This window comes from Mytilus californianus, unplaced genomic scaffold (genome assembly GCF_021869535.1).
Source record: "Mytilus californianus isolate M0D057914Y unplaced genomic scaffold, xbMytCali1.0.p SCAF_9, whole genome shotgun sequence".
Classification (NCBI taxonomy): domain Eukaryota; kingdom Metazoa; phylum Mollusca; class Bivalvia; order Mytilida; family Mytilidae; genus Mytilus; species Mytilus californianus.
The window spans coordinates 21,378,078-21,399,613 of record NW_026262745.1 but is presented as its reverse complement, the minus strand read 5'-3'; the positions used below and the strand labels follow the sequence as shown (position 1 = coordinate 21,399,613).

General features: G+C 32.0%; 1 protein-coding gene across 1 annotated transcript; it reads right to left on the bottom strand.

Moving 5' to 3' along the window:
- Positions 1 to 6,655: 6,655 nt before the first annotated feature.
- LOC127715810 (uncharacterized) lies at positions 6,656 to 11,788 on the bottom strand. Its single transcript, XM_052221948.1, has 3 exons — positions 11,715 to 11,788; positions 11,337 to 11,468; positions 6,656 to 6,780 (listed from the first exon to the last, which is right to left on the bottom strand). Exons 1-3 carry the CDS (start codon positions 11,767 to 11,769, stop codon positions 6,656 to 6,658), a joined length of 312 nt encoding a protein of 103 aa, XP_052077908.1. The 5' UTR covers positions 11,770 to 11,788.
- Between the last annotated feature and the right edge of the window lie 9,748 nt (positions 11,789 to 21,536).

Here is a 21,536-nt window from a genome sequence, read left to right as displayed (position 1 = left end):
ATGTAACGAATTTATCTTACCGACTATCTTAACGTGTGATATTTAGACTAGTAACCTATCAAAATGAGCAAGTCTTCAATACCGTTAACGTTAGCATTACGAAACTACTTCCATTGATCATACAAAAACAGATGCCAACAATAACAAATTGTTAGCTTTAAATGTGTTTTATGAATTTATTTCAATCTTAATCATTATTTTTTTCGTTTGTTGAAACCTTTAAGATGTTTTCTCAGTACCGTTTTGTTTTTATAAAGGGACGTAACACCACTACTAACCGTGTATTGAATAAGCCCCGCTTCCCTACTAACCTAATATGGAATATACACGGTCTCCACGCGGACGCTTTTAACCAATCATATTCCTAGAAATGTATAGGAGGTAAGATAAAGAAAAATACACAGAACCATAGGCATAAATGAATTTGTATTCAAAATTAATATAAAACAAACAGATAAATGTACTTTCTGTAATAATTTTATTGAAGATATTGAGCACATATTTTGGACATGCTATAAAATATCAGATTTATGGATTAAACTCAGAGATTGGATCTATAACCAAACACAAATAATCATTCCATTTATGATGGATATTATTTTATTAGAAAATTTAAGAAACATAGGAAATAATAAGATAAAAAGACTTAATAATACTCCTGACAAAATTCTATATTTATAGAACAAAACTTTGTGAAAATCAGGTAAATTTTACAGGACTAAAAAAATACCTCAAAGGATCTCTTATACTAGAAAAGAAGATATTTTTTAAAAGTTCCCCTTTTCATATGGCCAACATCTGCTGGAACTCATGGCTTCCAATACTAGAATATTTTTTATTATAAAATAATAAGTACTTTGTATACCTAATTTAGTCGCACTTTTCATTTCTTTACCTTATCCACATCACCATCTATGTTATGATTTAATATTGCTATATGTTGGTTTATATGTATGTTTGTTGTTTTGTCTATGTTTATATCTGCATTTATTTTCCTCATAGCTGCTTGTACAAATATAATCCAAAAAGAAAAAAATCCTTGTGAGCTGTAATGAATGCTGTAAGTAAGACATTTTTTAAAATTCTATTTTTATTTTGCTGTTGCCAAAATTCCAGATTTCTGTGATTTTTATTCATTTTTTTTTTCTCTTCTTTTTTAAACATACGGATCATTCTATATTGATATATGTATTATTTTGATGTATTATAATTTAGAAATGTATATATTTCAGAAATAAGTTAACTTATAAGTACTAACCTAATTGTTACATACTACTAATGGTTAACGAGGCCGGGATAAGGTACCTTTTTTTTTGTATCCAACTAACAAATGTCAAAATTATCAATTGAGTATGATAAACATTTAAAACAAAAAAAAAAGAAAATAATAAAAAAAAAAATATTAACAATATAGAATGCATAAATGTTTTGATAGATTAATGTTCGTTTACCAAGTTCATATTATCTATAACACAAAACTTGTCGCTTACAATTCATGGATTGAATTTATTATATTTACCGAAGGATAGTGAATCGAAATTAACGATACCGTATTCATGTAAATGCCAGGTGAATATCAAGTCTTAACCTATTTTGCCTCAAAACAAAGGGGGAGGATCTACCACTGAGGCAATCAAAAACCATTATATAAACCAACACCATGCCCAAAACAACGACGAAAAGGCAAACAAAAAAAAAACAAACAAAAAAACAATAATAAAACAAATTAAGATTGAACAACACAAATCGTCCAATAATTTGGAGGTCAATGTAGTTGCTCTGGAAGAGTAAGAAGTTCCTGCTCAACTGGTTCATTTTGTTATGAATAGCTGGATAAGTCACATGCATGGGTCAACAGACCTGCCAACTTTTGAAAACCTCCATGGGGGATTTTCCCCGGGGATAAAATTTAAATGTATCGCTCCATCTTGTGACTGTTTTTTTTTTTATAATGTCCAGTAGAAAGTATTTCATGTATATTTAGGATCAATTTTGGTTTGTTTCTTGAACTCTTGAGATTGTTTTGATGCTGTATGTATCATTCTGTGTAAAGATGTTTCTTTCATTTGGTTCATTTGTTTTATTTGTTTTATTTCAGTGTTATATTTGTTTTATTTCAGTGTTTTATTTGTATTTTCACTGTATCTATTTAAAATAAATTGATACTCAATGACTTGGTTGCTTCATTAATGCATACATTGCAAACTATGTTGGACTTGGTCAACCATCCTGAAAACTTCAGGTCATTCTGCCATTTTTCAAGAAAACGGCATGGCAAACGTTTCTTCTTGCTGGGTGGAGTAACAACCATTGTGATAGTTTGAACTGTTATGATTCAATTCCATTTTTCATATCCTTTTATAACAATTGTCTCAATGTGCAAACAACATCCAAGCCTTTACGTTTAATTTGCAAAATTCCTTTGATCAGTTATAATTAAGATAATTATTAACTATGTTCACCTGATTAAAGAATTTTTTTAACTAGTTAACTTGATTATAATATAATTAATCTCAATTAAATGATAAGTAAAAAAATTAAAACAGTTAATTATGTAACTCCCAAGCTGATCGGTATAAATAACAAAGATCAATAATTTTATTACCAATTAAGACCCATAAAACTTTGACAAATCATTGATTTTATTGAGGCACGTGTATATGTTTACATAATACTTAAGTGTCAAAACAGATCGATAATCCTCAGGTAAATCAACATGACCCGAATATCAGATACTACGATGAATTTGATTGGATAATATCTCTATGTTGTCCTCCATTACCGGAAATCGGTAAGAATAAAATTTTCTCGGGTAGAATTTATGAAAATCGGGTTTTTTTGCTTGTTTTAGGAACCCGATATCGGGATTCGGGTTGAGGCATGAAAATCGGGATAATACCGCCAAAATCGGGATAGTTGGCAGGTCTGGACCGTCAATCCTCTTAAAATGGTTGATTGATACATGTCTCTTGACAAAATGTAAAACAATTCAATCGAAAAACCAACAGCCTGATTTAGGACAAACAAATAAACGAAAAAAAAAAAACAAATCTTACAGACAGCTACACAAGACAACCACTATATTACAGGCTCCTTACTTAGGAAAGGCACATAAATAAATATGGCCGGGTTAAACATGTTGTGAACGCTTTATCCTTTACTCACTAGGATATCGTTTTTATACAATTGCCCTTTTGGCATTTTTTTCTTCTTTTTTTAAATTGATAAAAGCAGGAGAATATAAGGACAATCTATAAAAATCAGTTGGAAATAACAAGACAAGATCAAACTGTTTTCAAAGAAGAAATTAATAACACTGTTCGTTTAGCTAACTTACGCATCAAGTGTTTTGTCAGGCATAATCGGTTCCTTCCATGAATCCATTGCATTGGTCTGAGCACTGTAATGGTCGTAGTATTGTTTTTCCAGTCGGATTTCGGTTGGAAGCTGGATACTTGCTGAAGCTAAAACAATGAAATATAAAAAAAGCGCATAAACACATAAGTTACATGTTTTGTCTAAATTAAAATAAGACTCATCAGTGACACTCTAATCATAACTCATCAGGGAGTTTCAACCTTAGTTTTAATACATTTTCACCATTGTAAGGTCTTGAAAGATAAAAAATAACCCAATTCATTTATATCTCCGGAAATTATCAACTAGGCATATTTCATAAATCTTCGTCAAATACGCTTATATAAGTTTAAAATGAAGAACATATCAAAGGGCAATTGAATCAAAAAGTACAACAACTCGATCGTCAACGAGAAAGAAAGGAAACTACACGGAAACATTACAACTGAATGACATAATGACAAAAAAAAAAAAACCCCAACAGATGCTAAGCTGTTGCCGATAGTTTTTAGTGTGAATTCGCAAAGAGAGTGATGCATGTATAGCAGGAGACGCTTTCCTTGTCGACCCACCCAGTCTCACTCCTTTTGAAGTTCATGCGATTCCCTAAGATTTTGTTTGTAATCTTGATTGCGTCTTCCGAGTCGATTAACGAGATTTGAACATCGGTTAACTACTATCGCCTTTATTTCTAACATTCGCAATTCAGTCAATAGACGATTATAATGTTTAAAGATATATATATAACGTTTTTAAAGACACGGCTCTTTAGCAAATATTTGTCATGTGCAGTACTGAACAGATTTATCACAGTCATTTCCAAAAAAAAACAGAATTAGTTATTCAAATATGTAAATACTAACGTGTGAATAATTAAAAAGAAATAACTGTTTGTCCTCACCATTTGTTTAGGTGGATAGTGGTCTCTTTGGCAAACATATCGCATCGTTTTATCTTGATTAGTGTTAAATTGTCCCAGTAATGCTAAATGTAGCGCTACAGACATCCATGAAAAAATAGTGAAAAAAGAAACGTGACTTGAAAGTTGCAAGTTCAAACTAACCGCTGAAGTCCTAAATTCATTTACTTCTACCTTTTCTGTCAAACGAAAGATTCAAACAAAACATCAGACATTATCATACATGTACCAGAGAAAAAAAAACATAATCAAAATGACTAAATTTCATACGCACCTTCATTTGCATTACAACTGTAACATGCGTAAGGACCAGAGCTCATTGGGCTGTGTTCTTTGACTGAGGATTTAGTGCCTATATTCATATATTAAGAAGTGTCTTAGCATAAAAACTCACCAAATTCGAAACAATCATTCTCCTTAAATTTTGCACCGTACATAGAAAGGCAGTGTCCATTAGTTACATTATAGCATAACAAAAAAAGGTAATATATACAATCATAAGAACTTGATAATGGGCAATATTTCGTACTTACTAATCACTCAGTTGTTCAAAAATTGTCATCAAATTTAAGAATCGTATTAACTTGTATGTCAATCTGTGTCAAAATATGTATATTTTTTTAAAGTTTTCTGCCATTCTCGTGTGTATCAGTGTCACTCGAATTGACAGCATTACCATTCCATACGGTGAATACTAAATTATTAAATCCCGCTTCAAGTATTGTCGTCATCCAGATGTAACACTCTCAAATGTGTCAATCACCAAAAATGTGTCCACCTCGCTGAAGCTTTCGATTTCGCTCAAACGTATCATCTAAATGATATATCGCCCAACCATGTCCAATTTTATTTCCCCTAAATATGGCCGATTATTTTCCTAGCTAAAACGTGTCTCAATTATGATCTTGCCAAAACAGGTCACATCTTTAACCGCGAAATTTGCCTATTTAAAATCAGTAATGTTGTCTGTGCTTTGATATTAAAATTTGTGTAAAACACAATTTACACTACAGTAGCGTCTAAACAGTTTATTCTATTTTAATTACAGTTTAATTTTCTCTTGTGTTTGAAATTTCTTGGAAATGCAGAAAACCAGTCTCAGAATAGATTTGTTATCCATGGAATTAAGGAAAACTTCAAACGGGCTTTAACATATCTAGTGAAACAATTTGGGGGAAAATCTATGAACTAGGACACAAATCATAACATAAATACTTTAATTGCCATGTTCAGTAGTAGCTTCAGAAGGAAAGTAGTAGTGATACGAACAGGCAAGGACTAAAGAAATGAAGCAAGCGATATGGAGGATGAAGTAACAGGATTTGTATTCAATGAACAAAATGTTTTTCTCGAGCATTGTTGATGCTATTGATATCATCATTTGTATGCGACTTTCCAACAAATATGTAAGAACCATGATCAGCATAACGGGTGCAACTAGCGGAGCAGGTGGGGTTCGTATTGGTAATTCTTGATTAATTATTTACGTTGAGTTTTGTTGTCTTATTTGTTTTTATCCCGTCGGCTCCATCGTATTGCGTTTAAATATCTCAGTAAATAATTTACGCCCCTGCATTTTCACACTACATAGACTTCAATAACAGGGTTGTGAACCTTATTCAAAAACTGCTCCAAAAGAGTTATCAAGAAGAACGACTGAAATAGACACTATTAAGTTTTACAGACTTCTTCACGAATTGGTTGACCGATACCATTTGTCGGTGTCTTAACTCACTAGCGACATATTTTCGAGATCTTAGATCTTTAGATACCAGTATAATTGTTTATCTGTTTTGATATAATTACCAATTATGTCCTATTTTGATTGTGACATTTTGAGATTTTGTTATCTTAATTTGTTTTTTCATTAACGATTTACAAGATTTTAACATCGGGAATCTAATGTCGCCTTAATTAAACATGTTAAACCATAGAATCTATAAAAAAAGTTCTCAATTAGTTCAAAGATTTTATTAAATCCCCAGTCAAAATATGGGATTCAACAAATCCAGTGTCTTCATATACTATTCTTGCAGGTTCAATGCGATATCTTAAAACATTTGAATTAATTGATACAGATTGATAGACTACAAAAACCAAGTCATTTTTCTATGGGGTGTATAAACTCGAAAACAAAAGTATGAGAGACTGTAAAAACTGAATATCGAATACCAAAGTTAAATAATCAATTAAATGAAGAACAAAAAAAAAAAACACTTTATAATTACAGTTTTTGTTTAGCTTGATTTTTATCTGCATAATGGGTTAATTAGATTTAAACATCGGTAAAAACTCATCAAAAATACCAGGCTTATAATTTTGTACGCTATACTGGCTCACATTTACCATTATCTAACTGGAAAATGTTTTTTAAAAGTATTAAGAATTTCTTTCAAAGTATATGATTAGCTTACCAATTTCTTCTTCGGGGTCGTATCCTTCGTTATCTGCTGCTAATGAACATGCTCCACTTATTTTAAGATGATCATGAACTTGACGAATTACTATTTAATAATAAGGATACAGACTTGATGTATTTTATATATGAATGTGCTATAGAATTTGTATCAAAATATAGAGACATGCGGTTGAGGAAAATGCTACATCCAATGGGATACTCAAAAATATAGTTTTTTTTTATGTTGTACTGTTACATCACTGTCCCAGGTTCGGGGATGGTTGGCGTCTTCAAACCTGTTTAATCCCACTACATTCTTTATGTGCTTGTCCAAAGTCAGGAGCCTGTTGTTCAGTGGTTTTCGTTGGTTCATGTCTGTCATATCTGTTATTCGTAAATTGTTTTGTTGTAAATAAGCCCGTTAGTTTTCTTATTTGAATTGTTTCGGGTCTTTCATGTCGGGGCCTTTTTAAAGCCGACTATGAGGTATGGATTTTTATCATTTTTAAGGCCGTACGATTGCCTACAATTGCTTATATCTACTTAATTTGAACTTTGGTGGATAGTTGTCTCATTCACAATCATACCAAATCTCCTTATTTTTATATTCTATCAAAATTATAGCCAAAACACAACAAAGGACACTACATAGTTAATAAAAATATAACAGTTTTGATTTCAAAGCACATTCAAAATGGTTACCAAAAACAGAAACAGACACTTGAAAAATGATTTCGCTTTAAAGAGACAACTCACTCTCTTGTTATATTTTCTTTTTAAAACATCACATAAAGTCAAATTGCACTAAAATAAAATATACATGTTTTTTTTTATATCTTAAAGTCATACTAGAAATTTGTTGAAACTAAAAGTTTTAACATTCAGTGCCCATCTTTTGTTTTCTCCATTTCTTTGTATCATTTGAAATTACCTTATATAATTATACCATTAAGTTTCATGTAAACAGAATGGCCTTAATCTCGTAGGTCTGATAGAACCTGATTTCTTAAATTAGAATACCGAAATGTACTATAAATGTTCTGCTGTCATAAATGTGGGAGGCTTAGCTAGTTATAGAAACAGGTTTAACTCACCATCTTCTTCGGAAAATGCCTAAACCAAGTCAGGAATGATGACAGTTGTTTTCCATTTCCGTTAGTTAATATAGTCTAACGTTTGATTTTGTCAGTTTTTATGGACTTCCCTCTTTTCGAATTTACCTTTGGGTTCGGTATTGTTGTTAATACTTTAATACTATTCATCTTTCAAGAAAATTAGCATAATTTGGATTGTTTGCAATTGACTATATTTTCAAATTCAGTGAACTTAAAATGTTTTTTATGCCCCGGCAAACAAAGGCTTGGGGTTTATATGAAACACATTGTTCATCTTCTGTCTATCTGTCCGTCATTCTGTCTTTTTGTAAGTCTTTGTGTTATTGTGCTATGGTCAGTTTTTGTATTCTTGTCTGTCATTTTTGCTTAAGTGCTTTGTCTATAGAGTGTCTACATGCCATTTTGTTTTTCTTTAATGACATAGTTGTTTGTTTTTATAACACAATGTTGACTGCTGTAGCCCAATTTTTGACATTTTTACCTATTATGTCTGTTTGTTTTGCTTACACATTGTTGTCAATATAATGGAATTTTATGCGACTGTCATACAAGTGAGAGGTTAAGTTAGCTATAAAACCAGATTTAATCCACCATTTTCTAGTCCCGCTTTGAATACAGTTCTAATTATCGTATCTTCTCCTTAACGGGATATCACATTACAAAAATGCTTGAACACCAAAGCAATAAATTTCACAAAAATAATAGAAACAGCATTGAAGTAAGTAGAAACAAGAATGTGGCCATAGTACACGGATGCCCCACTCGCACTATCATTTTTTTTATGTTCAGTGGACCGTGAAATTGGGATCAAAACTATAATTTGGCATTAAAATCAGAAAAATCATATCATAGGGAACATGTGTACTAAGTTTCAAGTTGATTGGACTTCAACTTCAGCAAAAACTACCTTGACCAAAAACTTTAACCTGACTTGACCAAAAACTTTAACCTGAAGCGGGACAGACGTACGGACGGACGAACGGACGGACGAACGAACGAACGCACAGACCATAAAACATAACTATCGTAAGTGGGGCATAAAAACAAATAGAGGTAGTGAGAGGATTTTGATTTCACCAGAACCTTTGTCATTAAGTACGGACTAAATGATATATCAAAGAAATAAATCTTTAACGCAGCACAAAAAGATCTGCTCGAACGCCACATATTTTAAGATAAGCTGTTAAGGTTGCATATCAACCTCCGATAATCATTAAGCTTTAACACAAATATTTTCATATCTGTTATTTACATTCATAGTCAATTACAAGTATGTAATTTCAATTAAGTAACCATATTTATGTTTCTTTTTCTTTCAAACTCGCCAAGGTCTAACCAGATTGAATGTTTACTGTAAATATAAATACGCACTGTATTATTGTGTTTTGAGAAAAAATTTACACTGACAAAGGCCATTTTTTGGCCTGAAATATCTGTTAATACGATCAAACCTAATATCGGATAGTCTGGAATTTAAGATTTAATGAACAGTGTAAAATTAAACAATTTTCATGGAATGTACATCGATACCATTAAAAGATATACAAAAAAAAAGAAGAAAGTATTAAATAAACATACGAAATATGTCGGCACACAACAAATGGCGTAAGTAAGTGTTGATATTCGTTTTTTTTTAAATGGAATAGAATATAATCTGTATGAACCTTGTGTAATGTTATTATGAAATTTGATTGAAGGATCTGCAATTATGACAACTATCAATCAAAAGACCAAAATACAACGATGTAAAAAATGTTTTAACAAAACTCCAAGGTAAATTAAAAAAAGGAAATCCATAAAAACTAACACAACCATATATCAACCAACGGAATGACTGGAAAACAACATTCATATTCCTGACTTTGCACATGCATTTTCCGAAGAAATTTGGTTATACCTGGTTTTGCCGCTAGCTAAACCCTCTGCTTGTATGGCAGTTGACTATAGTTTCTTTTTGTTTACAACAAACATAGTGTGAGCAACCCAAACAGACATAATTGGTTAACATGACAATATTTGGCATTCAGCAGCCGAAAGTGTGCGAATATGCCTCATAGATATATAACATAGATAAATAAAAAATAAACAAACACACACAATCATCAGGGACTGTATATTTAAAAAAAAACTAAGACAGCAACAAAAACCGTTTTTGTAATTCATAATAACATATTCTATAGTATAATAAAACATAGTTGACATATACACACTCTCCCGATAGAGTGCAAAAGTAACAATTAAATAAGCGGGTACACACCCATCAAGGATAAATGAAAGAAAAACTGTAGAAGTAAAAAAAAAACTGATTCACGACGTCAGTAACTGGAATCTATAATTTAGAGACCGTCATGTTTTACTTGCGAAGTTCACACTGAATATTTATCGTTAAGGTCTTTGTACCTTCCGATAAACACAAAATGGTTTTCAAATGACCTGCAACAGTGAGAAGAAATTATATACCGTATAGTCAGCTATTAAATGTCCCTAATGTTAAACAGTTCCGCAGGGAAAACTTAAGGCCTGATTTAAGTTAAAAACCAAAACATATGACTGTTGGCTACAAACAACAATCATTGGACTGCAGGCTCCTGTCTTGGACTGGTCAAATACATAATAAAGCAAGATAAAACATATTTCTAAGTGCTCAACCCTTCCATATTCGTAAAAAGTTGCGTTACAGGACAGCTAAAGAACACAATGTAAAAATCAATTGTTAAAGGCATGCCTCGTCAAATCGGTACTTAAATCGACTAACGAAAAAGACAAGGACAAAATCATACTGATCTAAGAGTAATCGCAGTAATTGAAAGCTGGTTCCAAGTCCGCATCTAGGTATCGTTAATATTATTCTACTACTTGTTCGATGCAATAATTGGAAGACTGTTAATCTCCGTTAGTATAGCCAGATTAGTAGCCAGTATCGAAGAACTGACATTTAAATACGAATATTGTTTTACTTAAATTTACTGTTTTAGAATTTTAAATTCAGTTCATATAAAGGAAGTAGAACCCTGATGCATAGCTCTGATTCTTGTACGAGTCTACATTTAGTCTTTTTTTTTATTTTATTAGCTCCTCCATTATTGTAATATAGGCATAGGAAGTATGTACAATACCAAACTATAATCATTAACATGATGTAGCATCATTAATGTTAAGAACAGAATACCAATACATGTTAAGTTATGTAATTAATTATTGAAAAATAAAATCAATGTACGTAATGATAAAGAAAATAATAAATAGTCTTACTAAGACGTTAAATTGATAACGTTCAAGAGTGTGTTCAATGAAAGGACCAATCAGTTTATATGGATCGTATCTTATTTTGCAGCTTTTTCGAATCGCTTGTCGTTGCATTAAAGATGTGATACCATGTTTTGACAGAAAATGTGATATTCAGATACCCCTGGTTGGCTCAGAACGGAATGTCAAAAACATTACAGACTACGTTTCAACCGTTTCTACTCACGATCAAAACAACATATTACGCAGGTTATGATATAAAAATAAATCAAATATTCAAATCATCTTGCTAAATACTTACCACATCCATCATTATCAAAACTTATATCACAGCCTTTAGGCAATGGAAGAGCTGGAAGTGCCCTTTTAACATTAGTGTAATCTTCTGGTGAACGATATGGGAATGGGGGTGTAGGTCCTGTATCAGTATAATCTGAAATCGATAGATGAAACCGATAGATGTTGAAGGTGAGCTTTTGCTAAAAAGCAAACGTTACACTTCATGTATGTTTATATCTCAAATTCAAGCTTTGCCCTATCAGCATGTTAATGTTTGATTGCTTAAACTCTAGATTTTGTTTGCTGTTCATCAATATTATCTTTATATTTAACGTCAAATTTAAAACATTACATAGAATAGAAATGGTTGATTTTGAAAAATAGAAAGCTTTATTATTACCCGAATCATCAGAACAAGAAACATCACTTGTGTTATCAGGAACCGGAGAAGGCATACGTCCTTTTTGTACATCACTGTTATCATGAGTTCGACAAAATAATATTGGAGGATTAGGTTCCACATCAATATCATATGAATGCGACGGGTTCCGACGTATTGTTGTTTCTGTGAAAAAGTGCAAACGTTGGTATAATATTGATGTCAATATTTCACATGCGCGAACAATAGCTTGCTTTTACCCTTGTACAACTAAATGTTATTATAAATTTGATTCTGAATATGTTCTGAACAGCTTAATGTGAAATCTAAGGTGGAAAATCCATAAAACAAATAATAAATGTGTTACTCCATACTTGAATATGTTATATATATATATATGTATATATATATACAAGTCTAAATTGAAAACAACGTTCAAACCTATGATTACGTTGGATAAAAACAGCAATTTTTATACGTGTGCACGCAAACCAAATTTTTTGGTAGAGGGGTCTAAATACAGCACAAACAACACTTTCCAAAAGACCAAATGAGTGAAAAGTATATTTTAACAAAACGCATTTGACTAGCAGGTCGAACAACTGATGTTCTTAAACCCTGCTGACTGCCATTGGCGATTGCCAAATAAACGGATCACAAGATGTAACAAAACAGATCTTATTAAATTATTACCAAACAGAAAACAATAAACTTGCGGAAAAGATGGTATACCGCAAACATGAGGTGCAAAAATTTGTACACCATATCCGGATTTCGACAATTTATGTCTCTTCAGTGATGTTAGGAATCGAAACGGTATTTGGAAGGCCATATAATTTACCTCAATTTAGGATAGACTCTTGAATTTTGAAAGAGTCAAAATAGGATGAACGGATCATATAAACCCGAAGGCAAATATAATACAAGCCCAAACGAAAAAATATAAACAAGTCTAAATTGAAAACAACGTTCAAACCTATGATTGCGTTGGATAAAAACCGCAATTTTTATACGTGTGCACGCAAACCAAATTTCTTGGTAGAGGGGTCTAAATACAGCACAAACAACACTTTCCAAAAGACCAAATGAGTGAAAAAGTATATTTTAACAAAACGCATTTGACTAGCAGGTTGAACAACTGATGTTCTTAAACCCTGCTGAATGCCATTGGCGATTGCCAAATAAACGGATCACAAGATGTAACAAAACAGATCTTATTAAATTATTACCAAACAGAAAACAATAAACTTGTGGAAAAGATGGTATACCGCTAACATGAGGTGCAAAAAATTGTACACCATATCCGGATTTCGACAATTAATGTCTCTTCAGTGATATTAGGAATCGAAACGGTATTTGGAAGGCCATATAATTTACCTCAATTTAGGATAGACTCTTGAATTTTGAAAGAGTCAAAATAGGATGAACGGATCATATAAACCCGAAGGCAAATATAATATAAGCCCAAACGAAAAAATATAAACAAGTCTAAATTGAAAACAACGTTCAAACCTATGATTGCGTTGGATAAAAACAGCAATTTTTATACGTGTGCACGCAAACCAAATTTCTTGGTAGAGGGGTCTAAATACAGCACAAACAACACTTTCCAAAAGACCAAATGAGTGAAAAAATATATTTTAACAAAACGCATTTGACTAGCAGGTCGAACAACTGATGTTCTTAAACCCTGCTGACTGCCATTGGCGATTGCCAAATAAACGGATCACAAGATGTAACAAAACAGATCTTATTAAATTATTACCAAACAGAAAACAATAAACTTGCGGAAAAGATGGTATACCGCAAACATGAGGTGCAAAAATTTGTACACCATATCCGGATTTTGACAATTAATGTCTCTTCAGTGATGTTAGGAATCGAAACGGTATTTGGAAGGCCATATAATTTACCTCAATTTAGGATAGACTCTTGAATTTTGAAAGAGTCAAAAAAGGATGAACGGATCATATAAACCCAAAGTCAAATATAATACAAGCCCAAACGGAAAAATATAAACAATTCTAAATTGAAAACAACGTTCAAACCTATGATTGCGTTGGATAAAAACCGCAATATTTATACGTGTTCACGCAAACCAAATTTCTTGGTAGAGGGGTCTAAATACAGCACAAACAACACTTTCCAAAAGACCAAAAATATATATATATATATATATATATATATGCAAGCATTTGATTCTAAATTGTATCCTCAAATTCGTATAATTTTTCGTAAATTACTAGTTTTGTTGACACATACACTTTAATTCATTGATTAGCAAAATATCATTTTGATGATAAGCGTTGAAAAGCACGTTACGCACATGTAAAACGATTCGGTGTATTTTTGTAGAAAAATGCATTTCTCAATATTATTATGGTGTTACCATCTAAAATAATTCCAAACGAAAAAAGCTGATAAAAAATGTAAAAATATAACCGATCTCCATGGTTTTTTAACTAAAAAAGTAAGTGTAGTTGTTTCAAACGCAAGTCGTCTACCTAAATCAGATTTTGAATTATGCAGATAACAGGATTTATGAGAGAAAAATGGACAGTACAACAACAATGTCAACCGCCTCCGGTCTTCTTCTCCGAACCACACCCTAAGCCCCTTCCGTCCCCAAAAATATCCAAAACCATCAACAAAGGAAAACACATGGACAGTTTGTCGAACTTAGTACTTGCAATTACAAAATGTTTCATTATTTTGATTAATTCTAACTTTTTGTTGACTCAATTAATAAGAAAACACCAAGGGACGGGAAAAAAAAAAAACGGTCAAACGTGCTATTCTGCTCTGAACATTTACGATCCTACATTTGCCTATATTGTGTCATTGTATAAGATCATGTTTCTCTCTAACTGCTTATGGCGTCTGTATCCAAAATCCATTGGATGAGTTCTGATTGGTATGTTAGTCTTAGAAACATGTTTGTTTTTAATTAGTTGATATAGGCTTTGAACCAGCTTTCAGTAACTGCGAGTACTCTCAGAACTGTACTTTGTATCTAAAGTCCTTTTATTAGTTGTTTTTTGCTTGTTTTATGTGGATCTGACAAAATAATCCTTTTCAACTGATTAAATAGTTATTTCTTATGTTGTTCTGTTACACCACTGTCACAAGTTAAGGGAAAGTTGGGTATCCGCAAACAAGTTTAACCCCAGCCACATTCTGTTTTTGCCTGTTCCTATTCCGGTGCCGATAATTCAGTGGTGGTCCTTTGTTGTTGTATATTTAAGTTATTATTCGTTTTGTATATAGATCATTGTAGATTTGGACGTTTGTTTCTCGTTTGAATTGATTTACATCTGTCATGTCGGGATCTTTTATAGCTAACTATTCGGTTAGGATTTCGTTAATTGTTGAAGGTTGTACGGTGACCTATAGCTACTAACTTCTGCGTCATTTGGTTGAAAGTTAACGTTAAGTTGTCTCACTGGAAATCATACCACATCTTCTTATTTTTATATTTGTATTATATCATACATTTTCTCAGTAACTTAACTATAGTTTTTGAGAATAAACAATTAGTTCATTCATTCACAAGACATTACATGAAAAAATAAAGATTGAGCAACACGAACCACAAAAACAAAAATTCTTAAACAATCGGTCATGTTAATTTCCTAATCCCCAAAAATTTACTGCATATGAAAGTTTGAAGTGAAATGTAATTTTCGAGAACTAAAAATAGAAAATATAACAACACAGTAATTTGAAAATAAAATAAGAAAAATATACAACGCAGAAAATTAAACCGATAACATCCAGACTCTATTTAAAACAAAACAAGGACTGGACTAAAACGTTCCTGAATGCCGTTTTTGTTTTTGTAGTTGCAATTATGCTGTTAATCATTGGAAGTAATTCGGTGATAAGTTGTACTTGGTAATGTACAATCGAGAAAACGATGTCCTTATAATTATTGTAACATCGAAACGTCGACACGTAAAACGTAAATGTAGTGATCTGTAACAGATATATTCCATAATGGCCAATCAAATCATGATGGCACCCGTAAAACTTTCAAAGGAATACATTCAAATTTACCATTTGTAACTCTTGTTTAACAGGTTTAAAAAGCATTCTTGTAAACAGCAACCCAATTCAGTGGTGATCAGAATATAATGCATCACTTGGATAATTACTCCACATGCAGGTGCTGTTTGAATAATGTTCCGCAGAAATTGAAAATTCACAATTTTAGTTTTCGTCATTAGAAGAAAGAATGAATCAAGTCAACCTGAAGTCAGGAAGAGTTGGTGCCCTCAATAATGCATATTTTCTGTTAAAAATCTCGTCCCCATACGTCATTATCATTGCCGTCAATATCATAATTCAAGCATCTTGATTATGTCAGTCACATTGAACCTATTATTTATATCAGAATGGTTGCGACCAAAGCATCGCCAGTCATATTCTAAAACTAGATAATCGTATCTGTGCATTCGAAATGTGCGATGTATCTTGAACACACAGGTTTCTCATCCTTTCAAGAATCAGAGGTTGTAGATACTTTATCCTCTTTACCGTCAAATATGTTGTTGTTTCAGAAGACAAATCCTCGAAATATTTTTTTTTATATGCACAAATCATTAATTTGGATCGCCTAACAAAAGTGAAACACAGCAAATATATGAACCCCATTTAAACAACTTCATATTCACAAATCCGACCTCCACTCCTTGTGGTATTAACAAACCATTGTTGATGAAAATATCTCTTCTTTATACTTGATACCAAAACTTCACAACCTCTTAATCAGTAAATATTTATACACCGTTTTGTGTAGAAATTTTTCTCTAAAATGTTTTAGTACAATTCTTCTTTCAGTTAAAATGGCGATTTAAAATATTGTGATGATGTATTATCAACCCAACCAGAGCAGTCAATTAGATTTGGCTTCTTACTCGAAGATCACAAATTGGAAATGTAAAAACCTTAGATTTTTATACAGTTAACACTACTTTCCCAGCGATCAATTAAAAGATGAACTTTATCGAATAATATATTTCTTCAAAACAGGAATCATTGCTACAAGACCACCAACAATCTTACTTTGTGAAGAACCATATTAACTTAACAACAAGAAGACCGATTTTCCTCAACATATTTGTTTAGTTTGGTGAATTGATAGTTCAACACACCGTCAATATTCCAATGGGCACTTTATTGTTTACCACTACTGGTCGACTTGTTTTTGTTTTAACTCGAAACAAAATTTACTATACGAAAATGATACTACAGAAAATAAATTTTTTGATTTATTACTTGAATCGTCAAGCGAAACGATTTCAGCATTGCAGTTCATATTCAACTTCATATTTCTCAGCAATAACATACTGTCTGTCCAATCATATGACATTTATATATCACAATTGATATGTTACGATCGTCGATGTTCACATCAAACTGATTGTATTAACGTTAGTGTGCTACTGAGGCAAAAACTGCAAAGTTATGAAAAAGGACAGTTATTGACTCTGAACAAGTTAAAGGTCACCATCACAAATTTGTTGACCGATATGATGTGTCTGTGTTTCAACTTAAAAGATTCGTGTTTTAATGTCTATGACATGTAGCTACCCCAAAAGTAGTTTCATCTTAAATTTACCGATTCTGTCCTATAAATGTATCCTATTGTGAAGTTTTGACTAACTATAGATATGCTGAGCTATATATTGATGCATAGAGGAAAACCCTATATCGCTACATTTAGAGTTTCAATCATCTCGCAAAATGTTTGCTTTTCATCTGGATTTTGTGTATTCTTGATGGAATTTACGAAATTTGAACATAAACTACTGGCTATCATTTTAAGTTTTACTACCGATCCATGTCTGAAACGAACCGATTCTAGCGTAGATAGTTTCATTGCAACTCTGGCATTTTTATTGCTTATTAAATAGATGTTAATGATTTGGAATTCGCTTTTCGCGGAATATTTGACTTATGGTTGAAATTCCAAAAGCCAACATAATTCTTACTTTTGACTATTCACGATTTCCTCTTTAGGAAGTGTCGTTGACGCACTTGTTTAGTTTCAAAGTGAATGTCAAATACCTAATTCCTTTATCACTCAGTTTATTTATTAAATATAAAAATTGACAATGAAGGTCGATTGATAACAAAACTGTTTAAGCTTCCCAAATGTAAACGTTTAATTTCTATGTACCAACATACATCACCTGCATATGCAGAATATATCTACCAGGTGGTACAATAATCCTGAACTTTTGTTTCTTTTCGTAATTTTCTATATATAGGGTTGCTATATATATAATGAGGCTATTGATCAAAGGGTTCGAAGGGGTAAAGTTGAGTTCAACCTTTCAAAAATTTTAAGAACGCCATCATGAATTGTTTGACCGTAAAGAAATATCTGTGTTACAGATGACCACGGGTATGTTCCAATTGTCGCTACTACAATCCCGTCCGATTTTCTTTGAAAGTGACATCACCGAATAAGACTCATTACCGAATATCTGATTACCATGACCAACGAGACGGTTGCCACTTGTTGAGCATGATCTGCTTATCCTTCCGGAAAATCTGAGATCACCCGAGTTTTAGTAAGGTAAGATTCGTCTTGCTCAGTCGTTAATTTTTTTTGAACATGTTTGTTTTTTTGTCGTCCGTCGTTCGTTGTTTACCATGGCGTTGTTCTAAGCAATATTTAGGTCTTTAAAGAAAAACATGGTAAGAGTGTTAAAAAATCTATATAGTTATTCTTTAGATTGATTTTTACCAACGACCGCCAAACCTGAACACATTTGATAATATGTCTACGTATTCTTTGTTACGTTTTGCTTATATTTCTTGCATATTTGTCCACCGAATCCATTATTATTACAAAGCTGTGTTTCCAGATGATGGATTTAGGGTCACACTATTTCGGTCATGGTGTCTAAAATTTAATACTTGTCAGTACTGGAAAATGTTCATAGCAATATATTCATCTGTAAAATTGGGATATATATCAGGACAATACTTTTAAGATCATTCCAACAGGAGTCAGAAGAAAATGCCTGTCCCTTTATATCAAAAGCATATTTAGAATGAACTGAAATTCAACATTCTTTTGGCCGTATGACTCTGACGTGACTCGGTATTAATGCATACAGCTATCGGTTTTTTGGCTTTGGGTATTCCTGGTGCAGGTGGGTCCAGAGATGCAATTCGGACGCAAGAGGTTTTCACAGTGTTGTTTTTGTTTTGTGTACCCTTGTCTTGAAGTTTAAAATAATTTGTACTTTATCGAGAAATTGTAATCTTTATAATGTATGTACTAACAAACAACTACAAAATTGTTTTTGTTGCCGTCTTTTTGTCAAATTTAATATCAACTACAAAACAAGTTTTGTTGGCGTCTTTCTATGTTTGTATGTTTGTTTGTTTGTTTGAATATGTAGTTAGTTGTGTTGTATGTCTGTAGTGTATGTTTACACAGTTTTAGCTGCTGGATCCCATTTATTGCCACACTTATCTATTAAGTCTGTTTGGGTTGCTCACCATTTTTGTCAATATAACAGAACTATAAACAACTGTAATACAAGTGGGAGGTTTAGCTAGCTATGAGACCAAGTTTAACCCACCATATTCTTCAAAATACCTGTACCAAGTCAGGCATATGACAATTGTTTGCCATTCGTTCCGTTGACAGATAAAGTCCAAACTTTGATTTGTTAGTTTTTATGGACTTCCCCTTTTCGATTTTACATTGAAGTTCGGTATATTTGTTATACTTTACTATCATTTAAAAGATTTTACTTCATTTTGGTTTTCACGAATTGTGTTGTCATCAATAATTTTGCGCTTAGGACAAAGTCAGAAACATACGATACATGAATAATGTTAAAATTATGCAAAGTTTGGAAAATCTGCGTTTTGTGATAGCTAAAATTATTATGAACATTTCTCTCAGACGTTAGTTTTTAAGAACGACCAACAGCAAACTACCAATGCCGTTTCTTTGAGCGCGGCTATCAATGAATTTTAATTAGAAAATGTTCAACATTTCAAATTAATAATAACTGCGTTAAAACGATAAAATAATATCTGTATAAAAGAGATAGGGCGTTTATGGTGAGTTTTTAAAGAAATTATCTATTCTAATTCAGATATCATGCAGTTTACTTAATGGGATATTAACAATGTTATTTGGGACTTTATTTGCAACAACACATTTGCCATAAAGGTTAGACAGGTGTTAGGCAAAGTTCGGATCTTTGAAGGTAGATTTTGCATGAGTGTACATGGACTCATTCGTTTTAACAAAAAAAAATCTTTTTGTATTAACGACCTGACAGCCTTAACCCATTTGGAAAGAGTAACAATGTATTCTTTTTAAAATTATATTTTAACGGTTTTAATTCAATGCAAATAATGCGGTATAATATTACATACCAATTGCCGCATCTGGATAAGCGTAATCTTCACTATAAATTGATCCTTCATCTGCTTCTGATTGCGTTTGTTTTTCATTGCACATTTGTTTAATTCTTTTTTTCGTGGGAGTCGATAATACTGTTAAACAACATGTAAATACTGTCAATTACGATGATAAGTTAATGTCACAAATGCTGTTGATACTTCAATAAAAAGAAATAGTAAGAAATAGTAAGAAATTTAAAACAAGAAAAACATATTAGTGGCAATATTTCACTTTATCTAATTTATATATATTATATTATATATAAAAAGGACCAATCATTATGGAATCAAGGCGATCCGGACCAACGGAAGAATCATCAAACAAGTTAGACAAAGTTATCCCGTTTGTCACAACATATAATCCAGAAGATTATGATGTATTTAGTTTCATGCAACAAATTGAAAATAATTAATACAGAAGTGAAAAGATGGACAAAGTCTTACAAAAAAGAAGATTATCAACTGAAAAAGATAGTCAAAAAATCCAAAACTATATTCAACATCTTCAAGATTTGACTTTAATGAAACTTTCCCTATTGCTAGAAAATGTACCGAAACACAAGTCCAAATTTAATAGAAGAAAATTCAATTTATTTCAAACATGGAAAGCATTTCACAGTTAAACAAAACATGTCTTGCAATTCAAACGTCATTTATTCTCTCATATATTCTTATTGTAGTTATATATTGGAGAGACAAAAAAAAGTATCGCGGACTTGAATGACTGTTCATAGGCAGCAAACGAACCATGAAGATTTAACAATCATCCGGGCTAACGACCATTTTGATCGTTGTTCTAATGGACGATTTAAAATATTCCCATTGTATATTCCCAATCGTTAAAATGATTTTCTCCGGAAGAAGAAAGAAGAATTATTCATAAACATTCTCAACCCGGGATCAAATGATAAATGCTATTTTAATTTTCTTTGGAATAACATTTTAAAAAGTTTACTCAATTTCAAAATGACATTAGTAGTCTCCCTTGTATTTGTTAACGTCATACTATTGTTAACGTCAATCAATTGTTTTATAACACTTATGTATACAAGTCACATTACCTGAAGATCTGTGAAAGCAGTGAAAGCGCTGGTAAATGTAATGAATTGAAACTGTTATTATCTTTTCTCAATTTTCTTATATAATATATATGGATATATAAATAGATTAATTGAATTTGTTTTCATTAATTCATACACGAAACATTGGCGCTACTGTTAATGAAGCTACGTGTAAAATGACACCATAACGAATAATCTACAAATCCGAACACTTAAACTTACCTGAATTCTGTTCGAGACAACTAAACACACATTTGGTTTACTATTTTTTTTAGCAAACTAGGTAAAAGATGTATTATAGCGCCAAGTGATAGGTAACATATAGATAAACACAACATCAAAA

What these genes read in the sequence shown, in the direction of transcription:
- LOC127715810 (XM_052221948.1), bottom strand. Translation starts at nt 11,769, where the DNA reads ATGCCTTCTCCGGTTCCTGATAACACAAGTGATGTTTCTTGTTCTGAT. An exon ending in TTCTTGTTCTGATGATTCGG is followed by an intron (nt 11,469 to 11,714) that starts GTAATAATAAAG and finishes TATCGATTTCAG; the next exon opens with ATTATACTGATACAGGACCT. An exon ending in TTTTGATAATGATGGATGTG is followed by an intron (nt 6,781 to 11,336) that starts GTAAGTATTTAG and finishes ATTATTAAATAG; the next exon opens with TAATTCGTCAAGTTCATGAT.